This window comes from Capra hircus, chromosome 1, assembly GCF_001704415.2.
Source record: "Capra hircus breed San Clemente chromosome 1, ASM170441v1, whole genome shotgun sequence".
In the NCBI taxonomy this organism is placed as follows: domain Eukaryota; kingdom Metazoa; phylum Chordata; class Mammalia; order Artiodactyla; family Bovidae; genus Capra; species Capra hircus.
Window position 1 is genome coordinate 42,331,160 of NC_030808.1, and position 16,621 is coordinate 42,347,780.

The 16,621-nt window shown below is 38.0% G+C and overlaps 1 protein-coding gene and 1 pseudogene across 1 annotated transcript; both read left to right on the forward strand.

Annotated features, from left to right (window-relative positions):
• On the forward strand, positions 1,572-2,501 carry LOC102173231 (olfactory receptor 5H2-like). Its single transcript, XM_005674821.2, has one exon. It carries the CDS (start codon positions 1,572-1,574, stop codon positions 2,499-2,501), a length of 930 nt encoding a protein of 309 aa, XP_005674878.1.
• Positions 15,406-16,316, forward strand: LOC102190171 (annotated as a pseudogene).

The following is a 16,621-nucleotide window of genomic DNA, read 5'->3' on the forward strand; positions in this document are numbered from 1 at the left end:
AAGAGTCATATGGCAGAAAAGAGAATCAAATATTATTAACTAATACATGATGGGTATCTGTTTTAATTTAATGTAACACATCCACATGTATTTTCTTTTACCTTATCCACACTGTCCACTGTCTTCTGGATGGCCATACATACTATGCTTTCAGCCACCTCAGTGTCTCATGAGTCATTATTTCTTTTAAGCTCTTATAGATTATTATTGCTAAATTTATGTCACTTTTGATATTCAGAAGTTTCTTGCAAAAATTGGCCTCTGCATCTGGTTTCCTTAATTTTCCATGATCACCTAGTAAAATACCAAGTGACTTTAATCTTTACTAACCCACTCTTTCTGCTTCCCTGATGGCTCAGTTGGTAAAGAATCTGCCTGCAATGCAGGAGACCCTGGTTTGATTTCTGGGTCAGGAAGATCTGCTGGAGAAAGGATAGGCTACCCACTCCAGTATTCTTGGGCTTCCCTTGTGGTTCAGCTTGTAAAGAATCCGCTGCAATGCTGGAGACCCTGGTTTGATTCCTGGATTGGGAAGATCCCCCTGGAGAAGGGAAAGGCTACCCACTCCAGTATTCTGGCCTGGAGAATTCCATGGGCCATATAGTCCATAGGGTGGCAAAGAGTCAGACATGACTGAACAACTTTCACTAGCCCACTCTTCATATCTCATGTGTCACCAAGTCCCAGCAACTCTTCATTGTAATTTATTTTGATCGGTTTCTTTGCCTTCTCAAAAACTCCCAATGTCATATCACGTATGAACTAAAAACTTCAGATACATTTAAATCACTTGGGGAGCACTTATAAAATATAAAATATCTTATATATTTAAATATATTTTAAATATAAAATATTTATAAAATATATAAATGTATAAAATATACACATGAGATATGAAGAGTGGGCTCGTGAAAGTTGCTCAGTCATATCTGACTCTTATGACATGCATCAGAGAAGGCAATGGCACCCCACTCCAGTACGCTTGCCTGGAAAATCCCATGGATGGAGGAGCCTGGTAGGCTGCAGTCCATGGGGTCGCTAAGAGTCAGACACGACTGAGCAACTTCACTTTCACTTTTCACTTTCATGCATTGGAGAAGGAAATGGTAACCCACACCAGTGTTCTTGCCTGGAGAATCCCAGGGATGGGGGAGCCTGGTGGGCTGCCGTCTCTGGAGTTGCACAAAGTCAGACATGACTGAAGTGACTTAGCAGCAGCAGCAGCAGTTTTCCCATAAATTTGCTCAAGTTCAGAATGTCTTTCCTCTATTCTACATCTGTTCACTCTCATATACATTTTGAGATACAATAGGTGGTTGGTCAAAAAGTTTGTTTGGGTTTTTCCATAAGACCATACAGAAAAACTGAGCAAAATTTTTGGCCAATGTAATAGTTGGTTTTTTCCAGCACAATAATTTCCACCAAACACTTTTCATGTATTTCAGTAAGAGTAAATAAAATAAAGTGTATGTTTGTATTTCTATTATCTTCCTGAAATTTTCTTTTTAATGACTGGTGACTGTCCTTTTTCCATCTACTGCACTATATTTCAGAGGCCATCTATTAACGATATGGAAACAAAAAATGCAACAGAGCTGACAGAGTTTGTCCTCACAGGACTTACATATGAACCAAGATGGCAAGTCCCCCTGTTCCTGCTGTTCTTGATGATATACCTCATCACTATCATGGGAAACCTTTGTCTGATTGCTCTCATCTGGAACGACCCTCATCTTCAAATTCCCATGTACTTATTCCTGGGGAATTTGGCCTTAGTGGATATTTGGTTATCCTCCACAGTGACTCCCAAAATGCTGGTCAACATTATTACCCAGAATAAGAGGATATCTCTCTCTGAATGCATGGTGCAATTTTTTTCATTTGCAGTCAGTGCAACTACGGAATGTTTTCTGCTGGCAATGATGTCGTATGATCGTTATCTAGCCATATGCAACCCACTACTTTATCCAGCGATTATGACTCATAGACTATGCTTGGGAATGTTAGTTTCATCATTTGTTGGTGGCCTTTTTCATGCCTTAATTCATACAGGCTTTTTATTCAGATTAACCTTTTGTAATGACAACATAATATATCACTTTTATTGTGACATCATGCCCTTGTTTAAAATTTCTTGCACTGACCCTTCTATTAATGTTCTGATGATATTTATTTTCTCTGGTTCAATACAGGTGTTCACCATTCTTATTGTTCTTATCTCTTATACACTAGTTCTCTTCACAATTTTAAAAAAGAAGTCTGTGCAAGGCATAAGAAAGGCCTTCTCCACCTGTGGGGCCCACCTTCTATCTGTCTCTTTATACTATGGGCCTCTTCTTTTTATGTATGTGCGCCCTGGATCCACACAAGCAGATGATCAGGATATGATGGACTCTCTGTTTTACACTGTCATAATTCCTTTCCTAAATCCCATTATCTACAGCCTGAGAAATAAAAAAGTCATATATTCACTGCTAAAAATATTAAAAAGAAACATTTAGATTTAATACTAATCTGTGCTCTCTTATATGAAAACAGCATAAAATTATGTAGATTAAATGTTTAATTATGTTTAATGTTCAAAGTTTTTTGCATTCATAACTGTTCTATTATTTTAATGACTTAAGGTTTTAGTACCTAATAAGTGATTTTAAATATTTATATGTATTATTTAAACACACAGGAAATTTTAATCAAGTATTTATATCATACAAAAATAAGGAGAAATGAAAATATTTTACATGCTTGCATATTCTTCATTGTGGTTTTATAAGTGTATTTACTAAACATATATTAAGCACTAAAATTGTGCTGTACCTCTGAAAAGAACTCAAATATAGGCCTTTGATCATAATCAATCATATAGTCTGGAGACTCATATTACATATAACTCCACGTAGTAAGCATGTTGTGTTTGAGTGAACAGAGGTAGATCCCAGGAATGTTGCTGACCATCAAAAGGTCTTCTATTCTACTTTATTTAGGACATAGTGAGCTCATTTCCTGTGTATTCAACTTTCATTTGACACAGAACTATAAACACAATGGGAAAGCAATGAAGAAAACATGAGAAAGGATTCAAGGATTTTGACCTGACTTTCACTGTTGAAGGATTCTCTTAACTCAGCCTGCTTCTATGAGGACCAAAAAGGAGTGAGTTGCCTCTCACTGTCCATAATGCTTTCTAAGGCCCCTTCTAGCTATGCTTGTTATTGGGTAGTCTGAAAATCTTCACTGTGTCAGAAAGCTAACAGTTTAAATTGAGGACCTAATTTGAAATGGGCATGGGAAAGAAACAAGTGGCAGAATAGGAAGGAAATGGTCTCAGTCTTTGAAATCTGTCAATTAGCACAGTGGCAAAGAATTTGCCTGCCAAGACAGGAGGCACAAGACATGTGGGTTAGATCCCTGGGCGAGGGAGATCCCCTAGAGGAGGAAATGGCAACCCCCTCCAGTATTCCTACCTGGAAAATTCCACGAACAGAGGAGTCAGGTGGAACAGTCCACAGGGTCGCAAAGAGTCCTGAGCACACAATGAGCACATAAGTGCAGACTACTGTAGGGGCTGAATGTCAGTTTCCCCCCAAATTTGTATGTTGAAGCACCAACCCCTCAATATGGTGGCATTAGAGTAGACTGTTTGGCAGGTAATTAGTCTCAGATGAGGTCATAAGATCATGAGGCTCAGATCATGAACTCCTTGTTTCAAAATTCAGACTTTAATTGAAGGAAGTAGGGAAAACCACGAGACCAATCAGGTATGACCTAAGTCAAATCCCTTATGATTATACAGTGGAAGTGAGAAACAGACTCAAGGGATTAGATTTGATAGACAGAGTGCCTGAAAAAATATGGACAAAGGTTCATGACATTGTACAGGAAACAGTGATCAAGACCATTCCCAAGGAAAAGAAATGCAAAAAGGCAAAATGATTGTCTGAGGAGGCCTTACAAATAGCTGAGAAAAGAAGAGAAGTTAAAGGCAAAGGAGAAAAGGAAAGATATATCCATTTGATTACAGAGTTCCAAAGAATAGCAAGGAGAGACAAGAAAGCCTTCTCAGTCATCAATGCAAAGAAATAGAGGAAAACAATAGAATGGGAAAGACCAGAGATCTCTTCAAGAAAATTAGAGATACCAAGGGAACATTTCATGCAAAGATGGGCTCAATAAAGGGCAGAAATGGTATGGACTTAAAAGAGCAAAAGATATTAAGAGAGGTGGCAAGAACACACAGAAGAACTATACAAAAAAGATCTTCATGACACAGATAACCATGATGGTCTGATCACTCACCTAGAGCAGACATCCTGGAATGTGAAATCAAGTGGGCCTTAGGAAGCATCACTATGAACAAAGCTAGTAGAGGCAATGGAATTCCAGTTAAGCTACTTCAAATCCTAAATGATGATGCTGTTAAAGTGCTGCACTCAATATGCCAGCAAATTTGGAAAACTCAGTAGTGGCCATAGGACTGGAAAATGTCACATTTTATTCCAGTCCCAAAGAAAGGCAATGCCAAAAAATATTCAAACTACCGTATGATTGCACTCATCTCACATGCTAGGAAAGTAATGCTCAAAATTCTCCAAGCTGGGCTTGAACAGTATGCGAACCATGAACTTCCAGATGTTCAATCTGGATTTAGAAAAAGCAGAAGAATAAGAGATCAAATTACCAACATCTTTTGGATCATAGAAAAAGCAAGAGAATTCCAGAAAAACATCTGTTTCTGTTTCATTGACTATGCTGAAGCCTTTGACTGTATATGGATCACAATAAACTGTGGAAAATTCTGAAAGATATGGGAATACCAGCCCACCTGACCTGTCTCCTGAGAAAGCTGTATGCAGATCAAGAAGCAACAGTTAGAACTGGACATGGAACAACAGCCTGGTTCCAAATTTGGAAAGGAGTACGTCAAGGCTATATATTGTCACCCTGCTTATTTAACTTCTATGCAGAGTACATCATGCAGAATGCCAGGCTGGATGAAGCACATGCTGGAATCAAGATTGTCAGGAGAAATATCAATAACCTCAGATATGCAGATGACACCATCCTTATGACAGAAAGTGAAGAACTAAAGAGCCTCTTGATGAAAGTGAAAGAGGAGAGTGGAAAAGCTGGCTTAAAATTCAACATTCAGAAAACTAAGATCATGGCATCTGGTCCCATCACTTCATGGCAAATAGATGGGGAAATAGTGGAAACAGTGAGAGACTTTATTTTGTGGGGGGCCTCCAAAATCACTGCAGGTGGTGAGTGCAGCCATGAAATTAAAAGATGCTTGCTCCCTGAAAGAAAAGCTATGACAAACCTAGACAGCTATTAAAGAGCAGAGACATTACTTTGCCAACAAAGGTCCATCTAGTCAAACTATGGTTTTCCATTAGTCATGTATGAATGTGACAGTTGGACTATAAAGAAAGCTGAGCACCAAAAAACTGATGCTTTTGAACTGTGGTGTTGAAGACTCTTGAGAGTCCCTTAGATGCAAGGAGATCCAACGAGTCAATCCTAAAGGAAATCAGACTTGAATATTCATTGGTAGGACTGATGCTGAAGCTGAAACTCCAGTACTTTGGCCACCTGATGTGAAGAACTGACTCATTGGAAAAGACCCTGATGCTGGGAAAGATTGAAGGCAGGAGGAGAAGGGGATGACAGAGGATGACATGGTTTGATGGCATCACAGACTCAATGGACATGAGTTTGAGCAAGCTCTGGGATTTGGTGCTGGACAAGGAAGCCTGGTGTGCTGCAGTTCATGAGGGTGCAAAGAGTTGGACATGACTGAGTGACTGAACTGACTAACTGAGGTCATAAGGGTAAGGCTTTTCATGATGGGATTTGTCCCCTTATAGTAAGATAGAGAGAGACAAGAGAGCTAGCTTCCTCTACAGGCGTACTCATCTAGGAAAGGCCATATGAGAAGGCAGCTGTTTGCCAGCCAGAAAGCAAGTTCTCACCAGTACAGTAGTGTTTGCTGGACCCTTGGACTCAGACTTCCCAACCTCCAGAATGTAAAAAATAAATGTCCGTGTTATAAGGCCAAAAATCTATGATATTTGATTATAGAAAGTGTGAGTTAATTAAAAAAAACAACACTATTTTGAAACAATCAGTGGCAAAAAATTTACAATATTAAGATATTCAGAGAACAAGAAGAATGGAGTTTCTACACATCTACTGGCTCCTACTTAAATAGCACTATAAAAATAGTCTGAAAGCTTCACCCTAGTGTATAATTTGCATTCCAGATCTACTCTTCCTTACTCTCTTTGTGGAACAGTCCTGTTTCCTCTTGGTAGTTGCCATCTATCACCTTAATCAGCACAGTAATTCCTTTGTTTGTTTGATAACACAGAGGAATACAGATTCAAAAGTAGTGAGTGGTAGTTTACTTTCAGGTCAGTGAAATCACAGTTTGTGTGTGGGTAGAAACAATCCTCCATTTGGAAGTGAGAGTGCAATGCCAGAAGGGCAGAAAAACACAGGAACAAGAAATAAATATTTTGTAGTGGTCACTAGGGGCAGTAGTCACTGCTGCCACTCCCAATTCTGCCCCTTGATTCCTAGACCCATGAAACAGAATCATACACTGGTGTTTGGTTCAGAAATTTCAGCTTTCTGGAGATACTTGTCCTAGCTTTGTGAGATATTGCCATATAGTTCTGCTATAACTGAAGCTTTACAATGGCCATTTACCATTCTATCAAACTATATGCTTCAGAGAATGGTGCACAGGGTAAGGCCACTGAATTCCACAAGCAGGGGCACACTGCCACACTTATTTTGCTCTGAAGTGAGTTCCTTGACCATAATCAGTACTGTTAAGAACATTATGACATTGGAATAGGAAATATGTTAGAATAAGGCTGATAATTTGGGCAGAAGCATTGACTGCAGGAATGTCACATATCTAGAAATATCTGTATCTAGAGTAAGTATCTATTCCAGTAGAACAGATCACTTTTATTTCCATTTCTACTTCCACTTTATTTCCATTTCTACTTCCACTTCCAGTGAAATCATGCTGCCACCAAATACACAACTGATCACTCTAATGAATGATGGGGCCACATTAAGGATGTAATATTGGTCTCAGCTATGGCTGCGCACCCAGCAGAGGATAGAGTAAAGCTTAGGGACTTAGGAAGGGAAAGTCAATATTGTTGAGCCAATCAATAACCTCAGTCCCTGCCACCATGGCCACTTTGTTTAGGAGCCCATTAAATGATGGGGCTTCCCTGGTGCCTCAGAGGTACAGAATCTGCCTGAAAGTCAGGAGCCACAGGAGACATGGGTTTGACCCCTGGATAAGGAAGATCCTCTGGAAGAGGTTGTGGTAATCCACTCCAGTATTCTTGTCTGGAGAATCAAGGATGGGGTCTAAGATTCCCTTACAAGGCCTTCTACAACTAACACCAAAAAATATGTCCTTTTCATCATGGGGGACTGGAATGTAAAAGTAGGAAGTCAAGAGATACCTGGAGTAACAGGCACGTTTGGCCTTGGAGTACAATGTGAAGCAGGGAAAAGGCCAACAGAGTTTTGTCAAGAGAATGAGCTGGTCATAGCAAACACTGTCTTCCAACAACACAAGATGACTCTACACATGGACATCACCAGACGCTCAATACTGAAGTGAAATTGATTATATTCTTTGCAGCCAAAAATGGAGAAGCTCTATACAGTCAGCAAAAACAACACTGGGAGCTGATTGTGGCTCAGAACATGAACTCCTTATTGTAAAATTCAGACTTAAATTAAAGAAAGTAGGGAAAACCACGAGACCATTCAGGTATGACCTAAATCAAACCCCTTATGATTATACAGCCAACTGACAAATAGATTCAAGGGAATAGATCTAATAGACAGAGTGCCTGAAGAACTATGGACAGAAGTTTATGACATTGTACAGGAGGCAGTGATCAAGACCATCCCCAAGAAAAAGAAATGCAAAAAGGCAAAATGGTTGTCTGAGGAGGCCTTACAAGTAGCTGAGAAAAGAAGAGAAGTGAAAGGCAATGGAGAAAAGGAAAGATATACCCATTTGAATGTAGAGTTCCAAAGAACAGCAAAGAGAGATAAGAAAGCCTTCCTAAGTGAGCAATGCAAAGAAATAGAGGAAGACAATAGAATGGGAAAGACTAGAGATCTCTTCAAGAAAATTAGAGATACCGAGGGAACATTTCATGTAAAGATGGGCACACTAAAGGACAGAAATGGTATGGACCTAACAGAAGAAGAAGATATTAAGAAGAGGTGGCAAGAATACACAGAAGAACTATACAAAAAAGATTTTCATGACACAGATAACCACAATGACCTACAGCCAGACATCTTGGAGTGTGAAGTCAAGTGGGCCTTAGGAAGCATCACTAAAACCAAAGCTAGTGGAGGTGATGGAATTCCAGTGGAGCTATTTCAAATCCTAAAAGATGATGCTGTTAAAGAGCTGCACTCAATATGCCAGCAAATTTAGAACACTCAGCAGTGGCCACAGGACTGGAAAAGGTCAGTTTTCATACCAATCTCAAAGAAGGGCAATGCCAAAGAATGTTCAGACTGCCGCACAACTGTATTCATTTCACATGCTAGCAAAGTAATGCTCAAAATTCTCCAAGCTGAGAGCTTCCAGATGTTAAAGCTGGATTTAGAAAAAGCAGAGGCACCAGAGATAAAATTACTAACATCTGTTGGATCATAGAAAAAGCAAGAGAATTCCAGAGAAACACCTACTTCTGCTTCATTGACTATGCTGAAGCCTTTGACTGTGTGGATCACAACAAACTAGAAAATTCTTAAAGAGATGGGAATACCAGACCACCTCACCTGCCTCCTGTGAAACATGCATGCAGGTCAAGAAGCAACAGTTAGAACTGGACATGGAACAATGAACTGGGTCCAAATTGGGAAAGGAGTATGTCAAGGCTGTATATTGTTACCCCACTTATTTAACTTATATGCAGATTACATCATGTGAAAATGCCAGGGTGGATGAAGCATAAGTTGGAATCAAGATTGCCGGGAGAAATATCAATAACCTCATGTATACAGATGACACCACCCTTATGGCAGACAGGGAAGAGGAACTAAACAGCCCCTTGATGAAGGTGAAAGAGGAGAGTGAAAAAGCTGGCTTAAAACTCAACATTGAAAAAACTAGGATCATGCCATCCAGTCCCATCACTTCGTAGCAAATAGATGAGGAAACAATGAAAACAGAGAAAGACTTTATTTTGAGGGGCTCCAAAATCACTGCAGATGGTGAGTGCAGGCATGAAATTAAAATATGCTTGCTCCTTGGAAGAAAAGCTATGATAAACCTAGACAGCATACTAAAAAGCAGAGACATTACTTTGCCAACAAAGGTCCATGTTGTCAAAGCTATGATTTTTCCAGTAGTCATGTATAGATGTGATAGTTGGACCATAAATAAGGCTGAGCACCAAAGAATTGATGGTTTTGAACTGTGGTGTTGGAGAAGACTCTTCAGAGTTCCTTGGACTGCAAGGAGATCAAACCATTCAATTCTAAAGAAAATCAATCCTGAAAATTTGTTGGAGGAACTTATGTTGAGAAGCGATCTCCAATATTTTGGCCACCTGACTTGAAGAGCTGACTGATTAGAAAAGACCCTGATTCTAGGAAAGATAGCTGACAGGAGGAGATGGGAATATCAGAGGACAAGATGGATGGATGGCATCATCCACTCAATGGACATGAGTTTAAGCAAACTTTGGGAGATGGTGAAGGACAGGGAAGTTTGGCGTGTTTCTGTCCATATGATTGCAAAGCGTTGGACATGCCTGAGCAACTGAACAACAATTGAATGATGACAAGGTTACTTGAGAAAGAGTAACTAGTGTCCAGTCATTGGGTCATCTTAACCACTTAATATCCTATTCTGCTGAGGTCACTATATATATATATATATATATATATATATATATATATTTGTGTGTGTGTGTGTGTGTGAACATTCACATGGGACACAAATATCTTCATGTTTGTGCCCATTTTGAGAAACTATTAACATAACTCTTTTACAGATTTCCTTGTCATCAATTTCCAGTCATTTTCCTTCAAAGGCTTTGAACATCCCACCAAACCACTGGCCAAAGCCAATGAATGGGTATATATTCACACATCTGTCCATTTCTCCAGAATAAATTGAATAACCAGGTGCAATGGTCAAAGTTCTGCTCACTGGAATGTTTTCCCATCACCAGTGTCCTTCAGGGATGTCAAGGAGAGGAGTTTCAGTGCAACAGCTATTCACTTTCTGATGCTGTCAGGTTAGGTTGCTTCCATGTCCTGGCTCTTGTAAATAGTGCAGCTGTGAACATTGGGCTGCATGTATTATTTGAGTTGTGATTTTCTTGGGTATATACCCAGGAGTGGCATTGCTGGGTCATATGGTAACTGAATGTTTCATTTTTTAAGAAACCTCCATACTGTTTTCCAGAGTGGTTGTCTACTTTTACACTCACAAGAATAGGGCATGGAGGTTCCCTTTTCTCCATACCCTCCCCAGCATTTATTCTTTGTAGATTGATGATGGCCATTCTGACCTGTGTGAAGTGATGTCTCATTATATTAATATTTTTGATTTGCATTTCTCTAGTAATTAGTGATGTTGAGCATCTTTTCACTTGTTTGTTGGCCATCTGTATGTCTTTGAATAAATGTTTATTTAGACATAAATGTCTAATAGGTCTCTGCCCATTTTTTATTGGGTTGTTTGCTTTTTGATATTGAGCTGTATAAGCTGCTTGTATATTTTGGAGATTAATCCTTGTCCATTGCTTTGTTTGCAAATATTTCCTACTATTCTGAGGGTTGTCTTTTCAACTTGTTTATAGTTTACTTTGCTGTGAAAAAGCTTTTGAGTTTCATTCAATTCCATTTATTTATTTTTGTTTTTATTTTCATGACTCTAAGAGGTGGGTCAGAAAAGATCTTGCTGAAATTTATGTCACAGTTCTGCCTATGTTCTCCTCTAAGAGTTCCATTGTGTCTGACCTGACATTCAGGTTAATCTATTTTGAGTTCATTTGTGTGTATGGTGTTAGGGAGTGTACTAATTTCAACACACTGTGGTACCTGAATGGGAAGGAAGTCCAAAAGGGAGGAGGTAAATATACATGTATGACTGGTTCATTTTGCCATACAGTAGAAACTAATACAACATTCTAAAGCAGCTATATGCCAACAAAAATTAATTAAAAAACTGAACTCTCTATAGATACTGCTTCTTATGATTTCAGAGTCTATAATTCCCTGTGTAACAATCTGAATTTTTCATAAATGTCCAAGCTCAAAATGCCCAGGAGAAAATCTTAGGTTTGTCCTAATGGGAGTCCATGGGATCTATCAGGGGAATTTTATTAACAGTTCTTCAATCACACTTTTTCTGCCAAAAGCACACAGTTATAAAACTGGTTGAGTCTTGTGTTCCAAACAAATTCATATAAAAAGTATTTTCCTGAGCTTGGAAAGTGAAACCTCCAAAATGAATCAATGTGCAAAATATTGCTGCTGGTGTTCTTGTCAAAGTAGTACTTTTGCACTATTTTTCACTTTGAATAGGATGCCAACTTGGGTAGCTATAGGTAAGACAGAATGATTTCTATAACATCTATTTTTAAAACTGATGCTAAAATACTGTTAAATTTTATACTAATTTGATTTGGTTTACAAAATGCCAACAAAGACAGTTGAGAATGGAAAACAAATAGTGAATAATCTGTCTATTTTATTATTATGAGTCAAATCTAGATGAGCAAAATAGATTTAAGACTGTATTGTACTCTTTAATGATACATAATTATATGATTAATTATAATGATTTCATAGGATATGTTTTGGAGAACTAGAACATTAAAAAAATAAATGTGAGTTTACAGAATCATAATCCTTCCTCTGTAAGAAATCCTTCTGATAATTTTGCTCAAAATATATATTCCATTAACTTAACTACATTCTTTGATTGATTTTTAAGTTAAATCACTGAAATAATAACCTCTCTTCCCTTTAACCCAATTCTGACAGCAATTTGTTTGGAAATAAAATAATTTCATTGAAATATAATTTCATATATATATGAAATTGATTTTATACATATATATATACACACACTCACAAAGGTTGCAGGTGTGTGTGTGTATGTATATATATATATTTGTGTGCATATATATGTATATATATATATGCATATAAAACTGTATGCAGAAAGTGCTTCCTAAGTGCTCTTTCAAATTTATGGCTCAAGTACTTACACATTAAATTGAAATTTTTTGTTTGTTGAATTGTTTAAAATTATATAGAAGAAAGCACATTCAAACGTATATTTAGCAACTGCAGCTGTTGCCACTGTTTATTTACATTGCCTGTATTAATATTAATATTCCAGGCTGGGGGTTAAATTATTTTTCTATAAAACTGGTAGGGCAATAAGTACTCTCAATTAAATCCAGCTTCTAGAGAATGTCACCTCTCTGTGACAACAGACACTCTAAGTAGAGGTAGCATATTTACTAACAATAGAAATTTATAATGTAAATTATCTTGTCAAATCAGTGAATTAATATATTTCTGGTTTGACATGTTCATAACTGGCCAATAATCTGGTTCAAATGATTGTGAAATAAGTGAATACTTATTATTACTATTCAGTTCAGTTGCTCAGTCGTGTCCAACTCTTTGCAATTCCATGGACTGCAGCACGTCAGGCCTCCCTGTCCATCACCAACTCCCGGAGTCCACCCAAACCCATGTCCATTGAGCCGGTGATGCCATCCAAACATCTCATCCTCTGTCATCCCCTTCTCCTCCTGCCCTCAATCTTTCCCAGCATCAGGGTCTTTTCAAATGAGTCAGTTTTTCGCATCAGGTGGCCAAAGTATTGGAGTTTCAGCTTCAACATCAGTATTTCCAATGAATATTCAGGACTGATCTTTAGGATGGACTGGTTGGATCTCCTTGCAGTCCAAGGGACTCTCAAGAGTCTTCTCCAACACCACAGTTCAAAAGCATCAATTCTTTGGCACTCAGCTTTCTTTATAGTCTAACTCTCACATCCATACATGACCACTGGAAAAACCATAGCCTTGACTAGACAGACTTTTTTTGACAAAGTAATGTCTCTGCTTTTTAACTTGCCATCTAGGTTGTTCATAGCTTTCCTTCCAAGGAGTAAACGTCTTTAATTTTATGGCTGCCATCACCATCTGCAGTGATCTTGGAGCCCAGAAAAATAAAGTCAGCCACTGTTCCCACTCTTTCCCCATCTATTTGCCATGAAGTGATGGGACCAGATGCCATGATCTTAGTTTTCTGAATGTTGAGCTTTAAGCCAACTTTTTCACTCTCCTCTTTTACTTTCATCAAGAGGCTCTTAAGTTCTTCTTCACTTTCTCCCATAAGGGTGGTGTCCTCTGCATATCTGAGGTTATTGATATTTCTCCTGGCAATCTTGATTCCAGCTTGTGCTTGCTCCAGCCCAGCGTTTCTCATGATGTACTCTGCATACAAGTTAAATAAGCAAGGTGACAATATTCAGCCTTGACGCACTCCTTTTCCTATTTGGAACCAGTCTGTTGTTCCATGTCCAGTTCTAACTGTTGTTTCCTGACCTGAATACAGATTTCTCAAGAGGCAGGTTTTCCTCTTTCCTCAGAATTTTCCACAGGTTGTTGTGATCTATACAGTCCAAGGCTTTGGCATAGTCAAAAAAGCAGAAATAGATGTTTTTCTGGAACTCTCTTGCTTTTTCAATGATCCAGCAGATGTTGGCAGCTTGATCTCTGGCTCCTCTGCCATTTCTAAAACCAGCTTGAACATCAGGAAGTTCACAGTTCACATATTGCTGAAGCCTGGCTTGGAGAATTTTGAGCATTACTTTGCTAGTGTGTGAGATTAGTGCAATTGTGCGGTAGTTTGAGCATTCTTTGGCATTGCCTTTCTTTGGGATTGGAATGGAAACTGACATTTTCCAGTCCTGTGGCCACTGCTGAGTTTTCTAAGCTTACTGGCATATTGAGTGCAGCACTTTCACAGCATCATCTTTTAGGATTTGAAGTAGCTCCACTGGAATTTCATCACCTCCACTAGCTTTGTTTTTAGTGATGCTCCCTAAGGTCCACTTGATTTCACATTCCAGGACGTCTGGCTCTAGGTGAGTGATCACATCATGATGATTATCTGGGTCATGAAGATTTTTTTTGTACGGTTCTGTGTATTCTTGCCACCTCTTCTTAGCATCTTCTGCTTCTGTTAGGTCCATACCATTTCTGTCCTTTATTGAGCCCATCTTTGCGTGAAATGTTCCCTTGGTATCTGTAATTTTCTTGAAGAGATCTCTAGTCTTTCCCATTCTGTTATTAGCTACTCTTACAATTCCCAAATCATTATTTCTATTATGCTCCTATGGAATCATAATGCTTAGTACATATCACCTGGATTGTCAGAGGTTGCTCCTTCCAAAAACTTGCCACCACATCTGAGTTTTCAATCTGAATATTTGGTGACTTTTTACCTGGTAATCAAGTAACTCTTATGACTTTCTCTCTTTTACTAACCACGCTTTTACATCTAATATGTCTGCAAGTGCTAGTGGTTCTACATTCTGATTTACTTTGAACTATCTGTTTGAATTTCTCATCACCCCAATGTCAAAGCACACATGGAATTATATTTCTGCATATTATTTTCATCACCTAGGAAACATTAATAAAATTACTAGATAACATTCATGACCTAGAGAATCAACTTTGATAATAATACCTCAGAATCTATTTTGTACCACTCCTTCTCCAGACACTTCTAATGTGTAATCTATTGTAAGAATCACTGATCAATAGTCACAGCTTCCAGATTAGTACTTCTGACCCTAGGCTACATCCCCTGAAGTCTGCTTTATTCACCCAGTTATTTAACTTTAAAAATAACTGAGGATGCATCTCTATGTTTTAAAATTTTTCAGTTTGTCTATTCCTTAAAGAATAAAATTCAATAAAGTTTCATTAGTGTTCAATTTATTTTATAATCAGGCCCTTCTAACATCTTAATTTGACATTATATTGATGCCCTAAACACGTTTCCTCAATCTCAGTTAATAATCCCCCATAAATTCTATCATGTTCAGAATGTCTTTCTCTTCTTCTACATCCATTCATACCTGTACACTTTTTGAACTGAAATAATTACATTATTCCAGTAAAATGATTTCTGCAAATACTTTTCAAGCATTTGGTAAGAGTAAATAAAATAAAGAGCATTCAAGCTTGGTATATGGCTCTATTCATATTACCCTAACCAAACTTCCTTTTTAAAATTCTTGAGAAATGTTTTCTCCTTTACTGCATTGTATTTCAGATGCAATCTATTAATGATATGGAAACAAAAAATGCAACAGAGCTGACAGAGTTCATTCTCACAGGACTTACACATCAACCAAAGTGGCAAGTGCCCTTGTTTCTGCTGTTCTTGATAATATACCTCATCACCATCGTGGGAAACCTTAGTCTAATCACTCTCCTCTGCAATGACCCTCAACTTCACATCCCCATGTACTTATTCCTAGGGAACCTGGCATTTGTGGATATTTGGTTATCCTCCACAGTGACCCCCAAGATGCTGCTCAACTTCTTTGCCATGAACAAAATGATCTCTCTTTCTGAATGCAAGATACATTTTTTTCCTTTGTAATCTGTGTTACATGGAATGTTTTCTGTTGGCAACTATGGCATATGATCATTATGTGGCCATATGCAAACCACTAATTTATCCAATGATCATGACCAACAGACTGTTTCGTCATATTTTGGTGGTCTGCTTCATGCCACACTTCATAATGTTTTTTTTTACTCAGATTAACCTTCTGCAATTCCAACACAGTACATCACTTTTACTGTGACATTATACCACTGTTTAAGATTTCTTGTACTGACCCTTCTATTAACATTCTGTTAGTATTCATTTTTGCTGGGTCAATACAGACATTCACCATTTCTATTGTTCTTATCTCTTATGCACTAGTTCTCTGTACAGTTTTGAAAAAGAAGTCTTTACAAGGCATAAGGAAGTCCTTCACCTGTGGAGCCCACCTCCTATCTGTCTCTTTATACTATGAGCCTGTTTTCTTCATGTCTGTGCTCCCTGGATCTTTACAAGAAAATGATTAAGATATGATGGACTCCCTCTTTTACACTGTCATCATTCCTTTCTTAAATCCAATTATCTACAGCCTCAGAAACAAGAAAGTCATAAATTCACTGGCAAAAACGTTGATAAAAAATGCTTAAAATTCATATTACTATCTGTCCTCTGGTTAAAATAGTCATATAATTGTGGAGATCTGATGTTGTTATTTGTAGTTTTGCGTATAAGTTTGTTCCTCTTATAACTATCCTAGAATTTTAATGACTCACTAAGGTGGGATTTCTAGTAAACATCTTAAAATATGAGAATATGTAACTCAAAACCAAGAATAAAGGTGAATTTTAATCAAGTGTTCATGTAATATTAGAATAATTAAGGAGGAGAGAAATTATCATAGTTCACACATATTCTCAGTGTGGCTTCATAAATGCATTTAGCAATACAATAG